Genomic DNA, 15,813 nt, shown 5'->3' on the forward strand with positions numbered 1-15,813 from the left:
AGCAGTAATGGCCACCTCATTTCTGAAGCAACTTTAATCAAACACATTCTAAGAACAACTTAAATAATGACGTTAGATATACTTGAAAATGGAATGTTTGACAGCCATCCATATTTATGTACATTGACACCACAGAAGAATTTTGAAGTCTGTTGTTCTATACCCTCCCTTTTTTCTCCCCATGAAAAATAAATCAGATAACTTTAAGACCTCTGATTCTGAACTTCATCAGTTTGAGCTTCAGTCTCGTAAGAGTATTTATTTCCATTAAGGACTTAAATCCAAATTAAGTATAATTAGATTATTCTGAACATTTGAACACCAGATTTTAAAATATTTTTGTCGTAGCACTTACAGTTTCATCAAACTAGTGAGGAAGAACCAGGGAGAAATTATTTTAAAGGATTTTCTAAACATTTGAGTCTCTTCTCAAGGTACCTTTGGGAGTGGGGAAAGGAGAAGGTGTAAAGGTGTCATTCTTTCCTTCAAAACTCTGTGGTACAAAAATGGTGTTCATAACTCAGAGCTGGCTGAAACATTTAGTTGAAGCAAAAGTTTTGTGTAAATGGTATGAAGAAATGAGTGTTCCCTTGACTGGGCATATCAGAACATTTAAACCTTTTTTTTTTTTTTTTTTTTTAATAGGTAAAAAGGATTTGAGTGAAGGCAGCCTAGGTGCAGAATAGCATGGAGTCATGAAAGTGTGTGGTATGACAGACTAGAGAGTAAAATTGAACAGAGCATGGAGAATAGTTGAACTGGGAATTTAGAGGGAGAAAAAGTAAAAGTGATTAGGTTTTATATGGAGTTGAATATAAAGAAGCAGTTAAGGTGGTGGGAAGAATATGAACTTTTGAATTAGATATTTTTTTTTACTTTGTGACATGGGTGAATTTCTTAATTTTTTAACTTTGTGAGCCTCAGTTTATCTGTAAAGGAAAGATAGTAGTACAGTCACGTGAGGTTATAATGTACATGACAAAGATGGATATAAATAACAGATATGTTAGCTTACACATAACTGACACTCGGGACTTAAGGACGCTACTACTCATACTTGATTTATATTTTTAAAAAGTCTTGTTGGAGGCTTCTGGAATACACCCCAGAACAGTTAAAAGCAGGGACTTTGGCAGATATTTGTACACTCATGTTCATGGCAGCATTATTTGCAATACCCAAAGGGTGGAAGTGACCTAAGTGTCCTTTGATGGATGGATGGGTGACAAAATGTCCCATGGCTGTACAGCCTGAAAAAGGAAGAAAACGCTGACACAGTCTACCACATGGATGAACCCTGAGAGCATTGTGCTAACTGAAGTAAGCCGGTCACAAAAGGATAAGTACTTTACGATTCCCCTTCTGTGAGGTACATAGAGTAGGCCAATCCAGAGATAGGAAATAGAGTGCTGGTTGTTAGGGGCTTGAGGGAAAGGGGATTGAGAGGCTGTTTAACAGGTAGAGAGTTTCATGGGCGCCTGGGTGTCTCAGTGGGTTAAGCCTGTGCCTTCAGTTGAGGTCATGATCGCAGGGTCCTGGGATCGAGCCCTCTCTGCTTGGCGGCGAGCCTACTTCCTCCCACCCTGCCTCCCTCTCAGCCTACTTGTGATCTCTCTCTCTGTCAAGTAAATTAAATAAAAAAATCTTTAAAAGCAGGTATAGAGTTTCAGTTTTTTAAGAAAACAGTTCTGGAAATGGTGGTGATGGTTGTACAGCATGTGAATGACTGCCATGGAACTCTGCACTTAAAAATACCCACTTAAAATGGGAAGTTTTATGTTTTTACCCTATTGGGTGAGTTTAATACTATTTCATATGCATTTATGTGTAAGAATGCAAACATTTTAGCAACAGCATACTGCTAATTTCTATGTCATTCAGCACTGCTTTGTTCCAGAAGCAAATGATGGTTCTATTTAATTGCCGTATCATTTAGTTTTACTAAACGGGGGGCTTTTGTGTGTGTGTGTATGTGTTTTTGACATTTTCGTAGGAAGAAGAGTTCCTACCATTCTGAATTTGAAAATTAGCATAGACATCATTGTGTTTAGTACTTCTGTTTTACAACTGAAGGGCAGGCCTGGAGGTTGGTTGTACTTAGTTGATTTTGCTAACTACAAATCATTTTGCTAATGTATTCGCTTGAACCATTTTCCATGCTTTCGATCGGCTCAACTGGATAAAACAATTGGACAACTAATGAATTCAGCCAAATATTTTTTTCCATTCATAGAGGAGTGTTGTTTTACCTGTTCTCCTGTAGGTAGAATCTTGATTAAATAAAGTCCATTAAGAATTAGGAATAATTTTGGGGCGCCTGGGTGGCTCAGTGGATTAAGCCACTGCCTTCGGCCCAGGTCATGATCCCAGGGTCCTGGGATTGAGCCCCCACATCGGGCTGTCTGCTCTGCAGGGAGCCTGCTTCCTCCTCTCTCTCTCTGCCTACTTGTGATTTCTCTCTCTGTCAAATAAATAAATAAAATCTTAAAAAAAAAAGAATTAGGAATAATTTTTATAATATTGGTATGCTGTATTCACTGTTTGTCCCCCTCTCCATCCATAGCTGAACTCTGGAACTTAAAATTATTTCTCTCTGATTATGCAAGGCATTTCAGTTCTATGGTCCCTGTTCTGAATTTAGCTCCATTTCTACCCTTGCGTGTCCCAACAGTCCTTAAAGGAATCTTAAACAAAGGGACATCTACTCTGGGATGCTATCCTTATGCATCATGAAGTAGGTCCTGGAATTTCAGTCTAGAACGGGGTCAAGTTCTTAGACAGGATTTGCCCTTGCCAGTGTTTATAAGCAAAATAGTGCAATACAGCAATATTTGTTCCCACTAGAATGATTTAAGCCACTTTGCTTGGAGAGCTTAGGGGGTTAGAATCCTTTTGATGTTGTTTTAAAGTACTATGTTTTCCCTATTTTCCATTGGTGTTTTTTTTTTTAACTTATACTTAGTATATATACTATATATAGTATGTATAAGAACGAAGTTTTGTACTCTGTACACATTTTTGTTATGTGCATTCAGCTGAAGCATTCTGCCTTACCGGGTATGCCATTCTACCATTTCACAGTAGAGATTCTCCAGAGAAGCAGGAGAGGGAGCGAGTAAGGAATCGATTTCTATATTTTAAAGAATTGGCTCTTATGATTGTAGGGGTTAGCAAATATGAAATTTCCAGAAGAGACTGGCAGACTGGAATGTCAGTAATGAATTGGTGTGGCAGTCTCGAATCTGACCTCCACAGTCTGGAAATATAGGCGAGGTTTCTCTGTTGCAGTTTTGGGGCAGAATTGCTGCTTCTTTGGAAAAACTTAATCTTTGTTCTTAAGGCCTTCAACTGACTGGATGAACAGCCTCTCCTCACCCCCATTATGGAGGGTGATCTGCTTTATTCAGAGTCATTGATTTAAATATTAATCACATCTAAAAAATATCTCATAGCCACATCTGGACTGATGTTTGACCAAGCAAGTGATCACCATAGTGAGCCAAACTGACGTATAAGATTAACCATTACGTACAGTATTGCCATAGAATAGAGAGGAGGCTGGTTCAGTTTTAAGTGATAACCTCACTTCTGATATCTTCTACCTTGAGTTGCACATAGGAATTCATATCTTGACCACAAACCTGCTCGAGGTTTATAGGTGTATAGATGTGATTATCCTCCATCTTCAAGTTCACATTGACTTACACCCATTCATCCGAGGTATTGATTGTTCGGCAATGTCATTGAGAGCCTTAGCTTGAAAGTTCAGGAAAGTTTACGTTGCCACCTTCAACCGATGCGTGTTATAGTTACAGTTCTTATGCTCTCTCCCATCCCTATCAGTAAACACATGTAGAATAAGAACCTTGCCGCTTGTGTTTGATTCTGACATTGAAAGTACTGCTGTTTTTGCTTAACATAGCCCTGAAATGTAAGCCAACCCTAGGAATTTGGGGACAGGTTATACCTAGAAATATTGAAGTGTAGTGATTTATACTAACTGTAGGGAAAATTCATATTACAGAATACATGTAAGTCTTGTGCATTTGTTGAATTCTTTAAGGATTTTAAGAACAATTCTGACATTTTACAAATATGGGTTTGTGTACCCATCTTTGAAATTTAACCTTTTACGAGTTATAACTTGCCTATGGCATGAGTTGAGGCTGATATAAGTTGGCGGGGGGTGAAGTTGAGCAGGTCTTACTGAGTCATGTTAATGATTTTGCTCTGTATTCTCAGAGCCATGGAAAGTTATTTGGGCTTTAAGCAGGGAAGTGATGTGGTGACCGTTCTTTATTAAAAAGACAAACATCCAGTGGTATGAGAATGGGTGACAGGTCAAAAAATGGATGCGGGGAAGGCCTCAGAATTGGCAAAACAAAGAGGGGCACTGCATTGGAAGGAAGATTGTGATTTTGAAATCCCTCTGATGAGATTGTCAAGTATGTATTTGGATATATAGGACTCTAAGCCAGAGATGTAAAGTTGAGGGATGGCAGGAGTAATTGAAGCCAGGTGCAGGTGAATTTGAGAGAGCCTGGGACTAATGGAGGCAGAGAATAAGAGGATCTGGCCAGAGAGGTAGAAAAAATAGAAATTAGGAGATGATGCTATCAGGGGGACCAAATAGAAACTTGTTTAAAGAATTCCTCTTGGGGTGTGGGGTGGTTCATTCGGTTAAGTGTCTGCGTTTGGCTCAGGTCATGATCCCTGGGTGCTGGGATCAGTTTCTCTGTGGGGCTCCCTGCTCAGTGCAGAGTCTGTTTTGCCCCTCTCCTCTTGCCTCCTGCTCATCCATGCTTGCTTTCTGTCTCTCAAATAAATGAATACAATCTTAAAAAAAAAAAAAAAAACAACACGAAGAATTCCTCCTTTAAAGTGGTCAAAATGCTGACTGCTGCTAAGATTGAGACTGAGAAAATGTCCCTTAACCTTATTAAGTTCATGATAGCTGGTGTGTAGAGACGGGCTCAGGGGTAGGATGAGGTAGGCTGAGAAGTGTGAGGTGAGGTTATTGAAGAATGTTGTAGCGAGCTACTTCAAGAAATTTAGCTCTGAAGGGGAGAAGAGAGATGGGGCAGTAGTTGGGAGGAAAGAAGTCCAATAGGTAGGAGAGATCTGAGCATGTTTGAATACTGACCATTAGCATCTGACAGAAAACACAAGGTGGAACATTGAAGGGAGGATGTGTTTGAAGCTTCCTGCTGGGATTGCATCTTTATCCTGATGGTAGAGACTGCGACTGGCCTCAAAAGATAGAATACCTCCTCTGTAGTGATGGGGGTAAAGGAGAAATAATATCATTATTTTCCTAATTCCCTATTATATTCACCAGGGTCCAAACAGGAAACAAGCTGCCTAGTAATTCAAATAGGGCAAGTTTAATATAAAGAATGAACTGTGCAGGGGATTACCTGATAAGAGCAAAAGTCTATTCTAAAAAGTATAGGAATCTCAGAGGGGGCAGCCACTACCCCAGAGCTAAGGCAGGACATTCAAGAAAGAAGCAAATCTAGAAGGGTATACCTCTCACCCCCACCCTCCCTCACCCCTTGAAGGCATGGCCCATCGGATGGCAGTCAAGTCTGCTGAGGTGTTGAGCTGATTTCCAGAATTTCCAGAATTCTCAAACTCCTTGCCCAAAGTGGTGGCTCATTGGGAAGCTGCTTTCAAGGAAATGCTGTGTGCTACTGGCCACCTCAAAGAGCTGGTTGCCTCACATGGAGAAGGCTGCTAGGAGGGACACATGAGAACCAGGAACAGCTTTCTCCTCCTTTGCTTTCCTTCCAGTGCTCTCTACCAGCAAAGTTTAATAGTATGCCACCTGACATGTTTTAGAGTCCACCTCCGTTATCTGAAATAGTGGAACTGAGAGACAGTAAATGGACAAGACATCGATGATTGATCTTTTAAACTTTCTCTACCTTTTTTGCTGTAATGATAATGATGAATATCCTTGTATGTAAATCTTCGTGCACATATTTTCTGTTTAGTTCATTCATAAGAGCTGACCGTAGGAGAGCTTATTTAGAGATGCAACGAGTGGTCCTTAGGTTTTGTTCTTCTTTTTGTGTGCGCAAAGTTATTTCTGGAAGGAAATGAGAAGTACAGATTGTCTTTGGGAAAGAGAATTGGGCGGTCACCTATTCTGAAAACGAAAATTTTACACAAATATTTTTTATTGTAAATGTAAAAGATGTTATCTGTTCTGTTAAACTTAACTTTATTGTTTCATTTCTCAGTGTGTTATGGTTTATGAAACAGTGTCCTATTCCATGTCCTGTTCTGTCAGCTGAAGGCACCAGTCTCTGACCTTGCCTTAACATCACTTGTGGCTCAGAATGAATCAGGGTATTTTCATTTAGTAGTTTCCTCTTGCTGTTATCAAAACCAGGTCATCCACTTCCCTTTGTTTCTTTGACCCTTATGTGGCATTTGATGTGATGATACCCAGTGGGGTGAGTCTTAATAACGTTGCTGCCAAGCCTGACTTTTAGCGTCAACGCTGGGAGGACTCTTCACAAGAAGTGATAGAGAGACAGCTGGAATGTGATGATTCTACTCAGTTCTGAGGTTTCTTTCTGTAGTAAGAATTAATTCTCTTTTTGTTCTTAGAACAAGGCCTTTTTTTTTTTTTTAAAGATTTTATTTATTTATTTGACAGACGGAGATCACAAGTAGGTAGAGAAGCAGGCAGAGAGAGGAGGAAGCAGGCTCCCTGCTGAGCAGAGAGCACAATGCGGGGCTCGATCCTAGGACCCTGGGATCATGACCTGAGCCGAAGGCAGAGGCTTTAACCCACTGAGCCACCCAGGCACCCCAACAAGGCCTTTTTCCCCCAAAGATTTATTTATTTATTTGACAGAGATAGCAAGAGAGGGAACATAAGCAGGAGTGGGAGAGGGAGAAGAAGGCGTCTCACAGAGCCCAATGCGGGGCTCAGTCCCAGGACCCTGGGATCATGACCCCATCTGAAGGCAGATGCTTAACGACTGAGCCACCCAGGCGCCCCTACAACAAAGAATACTAAGACAGGGGGTACCTGGGTGGCTCAGTGGGTTAAAGCCTCTGCCTTCGGCTCAGGTCATGATCCCAGGGTCCTGGGATCGAGCCCCACATTGGGCTCTCTGCTCCGCAGGGAGCCTGCTTCCTCCTCTCTCTCTGCCTGCCTCTCTGCCTAGTTGTGATTTCTCTCTGTCAAATAAATAAAACATTAAAAAAAAAGAATACTAAGACAGTTTCTTAAGTTAACAATAATGAAAGTCATTTTAAGAAATACCTTTTCCCTATAAATATCACTTTATAGATTATGCTATAATAAAATAATATTGAAAGTTGTGACTAGAGAATTTAGTTTTTTAAAAACACTAGAAGAAAGTATTTATAATACTGCTTTTCTCACCTTTACCAAAATTTGTTTTTATTTCAGTGTTACTTTTGTAGAACTTAGATCTGGTACAAAATTGTATTGCTCATTAGGTTTTTTGTTTTTTTAAACTTAAATTACTAAAGCAGAAAAGAGTTATCTGTTCTTCGATCCATTTTGGAGTAGGAGGGAAAAAACCAGTATTTTGACTCTTAATTCTATATTATTTAGTGTTTTTTGCCTATTAAAATTTCAGGAAAGATCCTAAATTATGTTTGATTTTATGCCTCGTTTGATTAAAACATTATCTGTTTTGCTGCTTCAGGGAGCAAAAAATAATCCAGTGTGTAGTTTCTGTTACAGCTTAAAGAATTTTTATAATAGCATTTTCTTAAATTCTTTAAATAGTTTTTTTTTTTTTAAAGTATCTTTAACATTTCTCCGTAGGAAGGAGTGTAGATTTTTAAGAGTATAAAGACCCGTGAAGTAGAAAGAGCTTGAATACATTTATATTTGAGTGGTCTGTGAAGTTCAGTGTCAGAAATGTTTGGTGTGTTTAGTACTAACACCTACCATCTGTCTCAAGTAATTCTTTGTAGTCTAAGTATTGAATCCAGTGTTACCATTAGAGTCCGCATCCTTTAAGCCTTTTTTTTTTTTTTTTTTAAGATTTTATTTATTTGGGGGAGAGAGGGAGCAAGTGGGAGGGAGAAGAAGAGAGAATCTGAAGCATATTCCACAGTGAGTGCAGAGCCTGATGCAGGGCTTAATCTCACAACTGTGAGATCATGACCTGAGTCTAAACCAAGAGTCAGACACAGTTGAGACACTCAGGTGCCCCCCCATTAAGCTCTTGTTGAACTAGATGATGAGCAATTTGAAGTTCTTTATTGATGACAGTCTGACTAATTCCGTGGTTGTTTCTTAGTAATTTTCTTGGTTGGTATTTCAGGACTGCAGGAATATGTGGAGGCTGTCTCTTTTCAACACTTCATCAAAACACGATCACTAATCAGTATGGATGAAATTAATAAACAATTGATATTTACAACAGAAGAATATGGAAAAGAAAATAAGACCGTAAGAATTTAAAATCATTTCACATTTATTACGTAATTTATATAAACAGTATAGAGATGTTAGGAGATTTGATGGCTTGCAATGCTAAGAATGTTGAGATAGCAGTGTTCCTTCTAAAGTGTGGTTTCAGAGATACTCAATTAAGGAAATGGCCTTTTGAAAATTTTTGCTCATGGATGGAACAAGAGCAGCTGTGACTGTGTTGGGGGAGAATAATACTATTTATCTAAAGCACTGCCAAGTGATTACTGTTAAGTCCACTTTTGATTTTACTGTTATTTATGATGTGCCCTTTGTAAGCACTATCTCATTTAATTTTGGTATTAAGTGAATGAAGTAAGAATTATCACCCTCATTTTACAAAGTAGGAAACAGGCTTTAGAGAGATAACTTATCAAAAGCCACACAGCTAATTAAGTGTGACAGAGCTAAACTTGGAAACCGGTGTTTTGAAATCTAAGCCAGTGCCCTTGCCCACTCTGCCAGTTACTTCTCAAAACGTGCTACGGAAACCCCTGCACCAAGCAAGTATCTGCCTCAAAGGAGTGTTTTATAGGATTTGATTTCAAGGTTTTCAATTGGGCCGTGTTCAGTATATGACACATAAGTGCTCACTTGTGGTCATTATAAAAGTTAATATAAAATTGTTACTGTATAGGAGAGCTGTTAATCACTTACTAAATTCATAAAACTTGTATCTGAAAATTACATAGCTATTCTGAATTAAGAAAAGAGACATTTTTGTAGTTTGACTTTTAAATAAATACTATTTTCCCCCGGGGTTTCAGTATAACATATGCAGGCAACAAAAGGGGAGATTTGATACTTCCTGAGATACCAGTTCACTTAAGGATACCATTAGACAGTTTTTCCTATCTTAGTTTTTCATAATTTTTTATTACTTTTTAAACATTACTCAGCCAGGATGGTCAGGCAGAAGTTGGAGGAAGCTGTAGAAATAATGTTTTCTTGAATATTAACTAAAATGTTAACATTGAAAGGTCAGACTGAATTTGGCATGACAAATACACTTTAAGGAAGCCATGTATATTCTCAGTTTTTAAAATTATATTAGGTTTATTAAGGAGGATATTCATTTTTGAGAAGTAAAATTTCTTTAGATTTTTTTATTTAGTGAAGATTGAATTATGGAAAGAATAAAGTAATAAGCCTATTTGATCCTGCTTCTTAAATATATTAGAGCAGTTACCACACCCTCTTTCAAGTTCTTTCTAATTCAGAATGGAAATAATCAGGGCAAAAATGTAAAGAAAAACAGAGAGTAATGCATTGTTTCAGGATTTAGGTAGTAAATTATTCTATGACTATGGTATCATAATATTTCATATGTACTTTTCAAATTAAGACCACATCCATGAATAATTTTTCCTTGTAGTAGGCTTTTGATAGGGGGAGGGCATTTTGTTCTGACTTGCCTACTGAGAATACTGTCAAAACCATTTAAATTTTTAAAAATGTTTTACCAGGAAAAATTTCAAACATACAGAAAAGTAGAGAGAATAGTAGCATATGGACACCCATGTACCTAGTACCTGGACTCAGTAATTGTTACTATTTTACCATATTTGCTCTATTGAGATACTTCTCACTAAACTACTTTAAAGTAAATTATAGATGCCATGATATTTCACCCCTGCATATTTCAGATGCCTTGAAAAATTGCATTTCGAGAAATTTTCTTTTCTCTAGTTTCTAATATACATTATCAGTAAAGCAGAATTCTTCGTAATTAGCTGAAATTTGTTAAATTTTTAACATGCTTGTTTCTCTAAAATCAACTTCTTAGTCATAACCAGGGAACTCTTTCCATCCAATGATAGAAACAAAGAACATTAATATGTGCTTAAGCCAAAGTTATTTTTATAAGCAACCTATAAAATGCAGTCCTCCCCCTTACCCTCCCATAACCTACTCTTTCTTAAAAGATGCCAGTTCTCCTAACAGTTAATCGAAAGAAAAGATAACAGGTAGTTTTATGTCATGATGTTGTTTCAGAGGCATCAGAAAAATTAGGAAATTATGACTTTGGGTACTTATCTGGTTATGTCATTAGCTAGCTCTATGATGTATTGCATTTCTTGGACCTCACTTTTTATATCTGCATTGAAAGATTTGGCTCAGACGGTCTCTGAAGAGTCCCATGATACGAGTGATGTTAATAAAAACATAACTTTGACTCTGTCATTTCCTTGCTTAATTCTCAGTGACTGTCTGTTACCCACAGGTAAAGTTCACATTCCTTAATGTGACTTTCTTTCTGTAGTCGTCCTGTACCTACTACTCACTTTAAACTTTACCCAAGAAATACCTCATGAGTTCCTCCAATCCATAACACAGCCCTCCCCCGCACACCTTCGCAGTTCTCTCTTCCTCAGATGTCCTCCAGTGAGATTGCGGCCTCACTCAGCGATGTCTCATACAGACTTTTCATAATAATGTAGGCCTCTCCTCTTCCAGAAAGGTTCCAATAGAGGGAGGGAAGAGTGGATGTGGAGAGGAGATGGCTGTGATGGTGGTGGTGATAGCAGCCGACATTTATTGAGAATTGACTTTGTGTTGGGCATTGTGCCAAGAGCTTGGTAAATGTTATCTCATCCTTAAAATAAACCTCTGAGGTAGGTACTGTTATCCCGTTTTACAGATGAGGAAACTGAGGTTTAGAGAGATGAAATAACTTGCCCAAGGGCATACACCTTATGAAGCAAGGTCCTGGAAGAGGTGGGAGGAGATGGGTCAAGGTCATTTGGAAGAGTTAACCTCAAACAAGAGGAGGGACAACTCATCATCTGAGACTGGAGGATAGAAGGTAAAGACGGATGGGGACATAAATGAGCTTTTTATTTTGTTTTGTTTTGTAGGATAAGGTCGTTGAGAGAGCTCATGCCAGGTGATCTGGCAAATGGGCAGGTCAGTGAAAGTAGACAAGATTGTCCACTGGCAGTGGAGAGGTTTGGGATTGTGTAGGGGGCTGAGGAGAGTAGGGAAGGTTTGGAATAGTGTCGGAAGAGACCGGAGAGAGAACTTATAGGAGTAACTAAAAAGGATTGGTGAGTATTTGTAGCAGTACCAGCTCTGTATAGTTGGCGATTACATTTTTTTAGTCCAGTGGTACTCAGCCACTTGAATAAAGCACTAGCATGAGTAGATTTTAATATCGATTCAGGGTTGTGTCTCTGTTGAGCAGGTGGAGAAAAAACAACAAAGGAGTCTAGAGGAACTGAGGAGGAGATAGTGAAAGCGATAAATCACGATGGTCAGTGCTACGTGGGGATAGAAGAGGCCAGAAAGGGACTAAGCAACTTAGGAAAACATGAGTGGATCACAAACCTGGAGGGCTTTATGATTTGTCTTTAAATAAGTAAGTGACTGTCATGTCATGAAGTCATCAGGCTTTAAGAATGTTTTCATTTTACTTGATATGTCAAGTGAAGTTGGGAATAGTTGATCTTAAAATGATACAGTATTAGATCACAAAATTATCTGGAGTCACTTACTTCAACTTTCTACCCAGGGCATGCATTCTTGTAACATCCCAAGTGGTCCTTAAACAAAAAAGACCTTTTTACTTAGAGATTAGTATGACTCATCTGCTCTTGATTTTGTACCTTATAATAAATGCGATACCTGCATATTCACACTTTTTCATATTGTATTTTCTGTGTGTGTGTGTGTGTTTTCTTTACCAGCCCTCCTCTGATGCACAGGATAAGCAGTTTGGTACTTGGAGACTGAAAATCACACCTGTTGATTATCTGCTGGGAGTGGCTGATTTAACTGGAGAGTTGATGCGGATGTGTATTAACAGTGTGGGGAATGGGGACATCGATACCCCCTTTGAAGTGAGCCAGTTTTTACGTCAGGTTTATGATGGGTTCTCATTCATCGGCAATACTGGACCTTACGAGGTTTCTAAAAAGTTGTATACCCTGAAACAAAGTCTGGCCAAAGTGGAGAATGCTTGTTATGCCTTGAAAGTCAGAGGTTCAGAAATTCCAAAACATATGCTGGCAGATGTCTTTTCAGTTAAAACAGAAATGATTGATCAAGAAGAGGGCATTTCTTAGGATTCCCTACCTACTTGGTGGTTATTCTCTTGAGAGACCAGTTTGTAAGACTGTTAATTAGTATTTCGTTTGACTTTATTGTGGCTTTTACATAGAAATGTTTTCAGTTGTACTTGTTTTAAATTGTAAACAACCTGTACATAAATTATCGAGATGAATCATTTCTTTATCTTACTCATGAAAGTTTGCATACAAATGTTTGCATATATGCCTATTTGAATTTTTGCTGGCTAAATTTCATCATTTATCTTCGTAATGTGAACATGGTTCAGAGTGCACTTTCTGTCATACCTGTTTTAATTTACAGTGTGTGAAGTTTGGAGTGATAATATTTAGTGGAAGCCATTTATAATTTAAGTGAAGATTTTGTTATATATAGAAAAGATTTCTTAGTTACACGTCTGGACTTGAGCTTCCTGTTTAAATTTCTTGGTAATATTTTGTCAAGCCTCCACTATAGGCTTATTCTATAGGACAAGAATGAAAAATTATTAAGTTATCAATAGACTTAATTTTATGAGGTATAGTAGTGAGAATTCATATTATATTCTGGCCAGTTTTTAGGCCATTTTGAATCCATTTGAAAGCCTTCCAGAAAAGTGACAAGACACCCAGTTTTTAGTTTTTACATCTAGTTTTTATCCTTTATCACAGAAAGTCTGATAGTAAATTGGAGCTAACGTTTTAATATCTTCACTGGTGTTTGAATTCAATTATATAATTGTACATACATCTGAAAATCTTTCAATAATGATTATTTAGCAATTCTTTCATCGTCATTATATTACATTAGGCATGTTTCTTATAGATGCGTCTATAAGAAATTACATTTAAATAATTATAATGAAGTTTAAAATTTTTGAAATACTGAGTTAATTCAAACCTTTATAGTTGTCCAGTTGTGTTACTTGATAGTATAAAAAGTTGCCAAAGAAAATTTATCATGTACAATTCAGCAATAAGACAGTTGTCAACACAGTTGGGAATAACAGTGGTAGTCTCTAGTAATACTTAGAATTGAAATTTGCCTTCTGGAATTAGAGCTTATTCCCTGTGATGTGAAACTGATTTGAGCATGACACTACTGGTTGACAACGAAACGTTTCCGTTCAGTATTGTAAGTTTTGAGAATCTAGATACTGGGTTTTATTTGTGGAAAGACTAGCTGCTCTGTTTGCAAGGGCTGATTCTTTGAAAGTGAAATTTTCCCCAAAACAAATATATATATATAAATCATGTAAAGGAAAATGAGACGTAGACATGCCTAATAAATTAGGTTGATTGGTTTGCTTTGGTGGAAATAAGTTTTTTGGTTTTCGTACTTGAGGACATTGCTAAAATATAGTTACATATTTTTTTTCTTTTGCCACTTAAAGTTAAATTTATAATGTTAAAAATAAAATAATAAATGGATTGATGAATGTCTTACAGATGTTTAAAACTGAAGTCTTTAAATAAAATATTAAAAGATAAAAGTTAAACTTATTTTTTGATCATATTGAGAAATACTTAATCAAATTGTTTTAGAATTTTTGGCCTAAATAAGAAACCTAATGTAGACTAGCTTAATGTGGAGATTTATTATTTCTTAAAATAAGTCCAGAGATAGAGTTTCAGGAAGGACATCTCTTCAGTCATTGACCCAAACCGGGTAACATTCTTATCTTTCTAAACCAGTTAGTGGAAAGAAGGAGATCACTTTGATAGGCCAGCATACCTTTTTTCTGAGAGGAGGAGAGACACAAGAAACCGAGTTAGGGCATTGTCATCATAGGAGGAGGGGCAAATGGCCTTTGGGTAGGCAGTCAGCAGTATTTACCACAGGTGGATTGGTGCCATTGCTGTTGATAAACTGCCACATTGCATTTTATACTAATATAGTGGGTCTTGGACCACTCATAGTAGAGCATCTCTAAGTATATCCTGAATGTTCTAAGTTCTAATGTTCTAAGTTCTAAGAATCCTCAGTTCTAAAATAGTTGGTCTGATAGCATCATCTATTGTAATGTTTTTCATCTTTATTATAAAAGACTGGTTCTAGATTACATGGCAAGTTACTGGCAGAATTCTGAAATAAAATTGGGTTATTTCCTTCATAAGTAATTCCTGTATGTATTAAATCAGTAGGTTTCAGAATCCACACTGCAGAGCCTCAGGGCTTTCTGAAGGTGCCTCAAAGAAGATGGTGGCTATGTAAATGAGTGATTTGGCAGAATGGGTTTAAAAACTTGATTCAAACTCTTTGCACTCTATAGACTCACCTTAGATTCAAATATACAAATAGATTAAAAGTAAAAGAATAGAATAAGATATTTCATACAAATAGTAACCAAAAGAGAGGTACACAACATAGACTTTAAGGCTAATTTTTCGTTTTTGCTGGGGACATGAACAACCTGTAATGGTTAAAGGCTCACTCTATCAAGAATATATGGCAATTACAAACATACACACACACATATTAACCACAGAGCCCCAGAATACATGAAGCCACATCTGACAGAACTCAAAGGAGAAATAGACAATTCAACAGTAGTAGTTGGAGGCTTCCATACCTCACTTTCAGTGATAGCTGGAAGGATAAGACCGTTGAGTAACGAAATCGAGAACTTGGAGAGCACTATAGACTAGTTGGATTTAGACTCACACAGAGCACTCCAACCACTAACAGAAGACACAGTTTTCTCAAGTGTGTGTGGAACATAATCCACAAAATGTCAGGTTACAAAACCAGTCTCAATACATTCAAAAAGACTGAAACCATACAAAGTATGTGACCACAAATGGAATGAAATTAAAAATGAACAGAATTAAATGCAGAAAATTCATAAATAGGTGCAAATTTAGCAACATATTTCTGGGTAACCAGTGGATCAAAGGATGTAATCACAGGGAAATTAAAAGATAATTCAAGGGGAATGAAAAATACACAACTAACGGGATGCAACAAAAGCGGTACTCAGAGGGAATATCTTTATAGCTTCAAATCTGTACATTTTTTTGTTTAAAGATTTTATTTATTTGACAGAGACAGCGAGAGAGAGAGCCACAAGCAGGGAGAGCAGCAGAGGCAAAGGGAGAAGCAGGCTCTCCACTGAGCAGGGAGCCCAATGTGGGCCTCCATCCAGGGATCCTGGGATCAGGACCTGAGCCAAAGGCAGATGCTTAAGGACTGAACCACCCAGGTGCCCCTTAAATCCCTACATTTAAAAAGAATGAAGTCAAGTCGATAACTAAACATCTGCCTTCAAGAAACTAGAAAAAGAATAGTAAGCTAAA

At 37.6% G+C, this 15,813-nt stretch overlaps 1 protein-coding gene across 2 annotated transcripts in view; it reads left to right on the forward strand.

Annotated features, from left to right (window-relative positions):
• Window positions 1-15,603, forward strand: part of TSNAX (translin associated factor X) — a 35,821-nt gene extending 20,218 nt beyond the window's left edge. The window contains exons 5-6 of one of the 2 annotated variants that reach the window (XM_046027495.1): window positions 8,322-8,449; window positions 12,157-15,602. In XM_046027495.1, the coding sequence (XP_045883451.1) occupies window positions 8,322-8,449; window positions 12,157-12,534 (506 nt within the window). In that variant the 3' untranslated portion in view covers window positions 12,535-15,602. Of the gene's footprint in view, window positions 1-8,321; window positions 8,450-12,156 lie in introns of both variants that reach the window. The other variant, XM_046027496.1, reaches the window with a different exon arrangement.
• Window positions 15,604-15,813: the final 210 nt, after the last annotated feature.

The sequence above is a fragment of the Meles meles genome, chromosome 13 (genome assembly GCF_922984935.1).
Source record: "Meles meles chromosome 13, mMelMel3.1 paternal haplotype, whole genome shotgun sequence".
NCBI lineage: Eukaryota > Metazoa > Chordata > Mammalia > Carnivora > Mustelidae > Meles > Meles meles.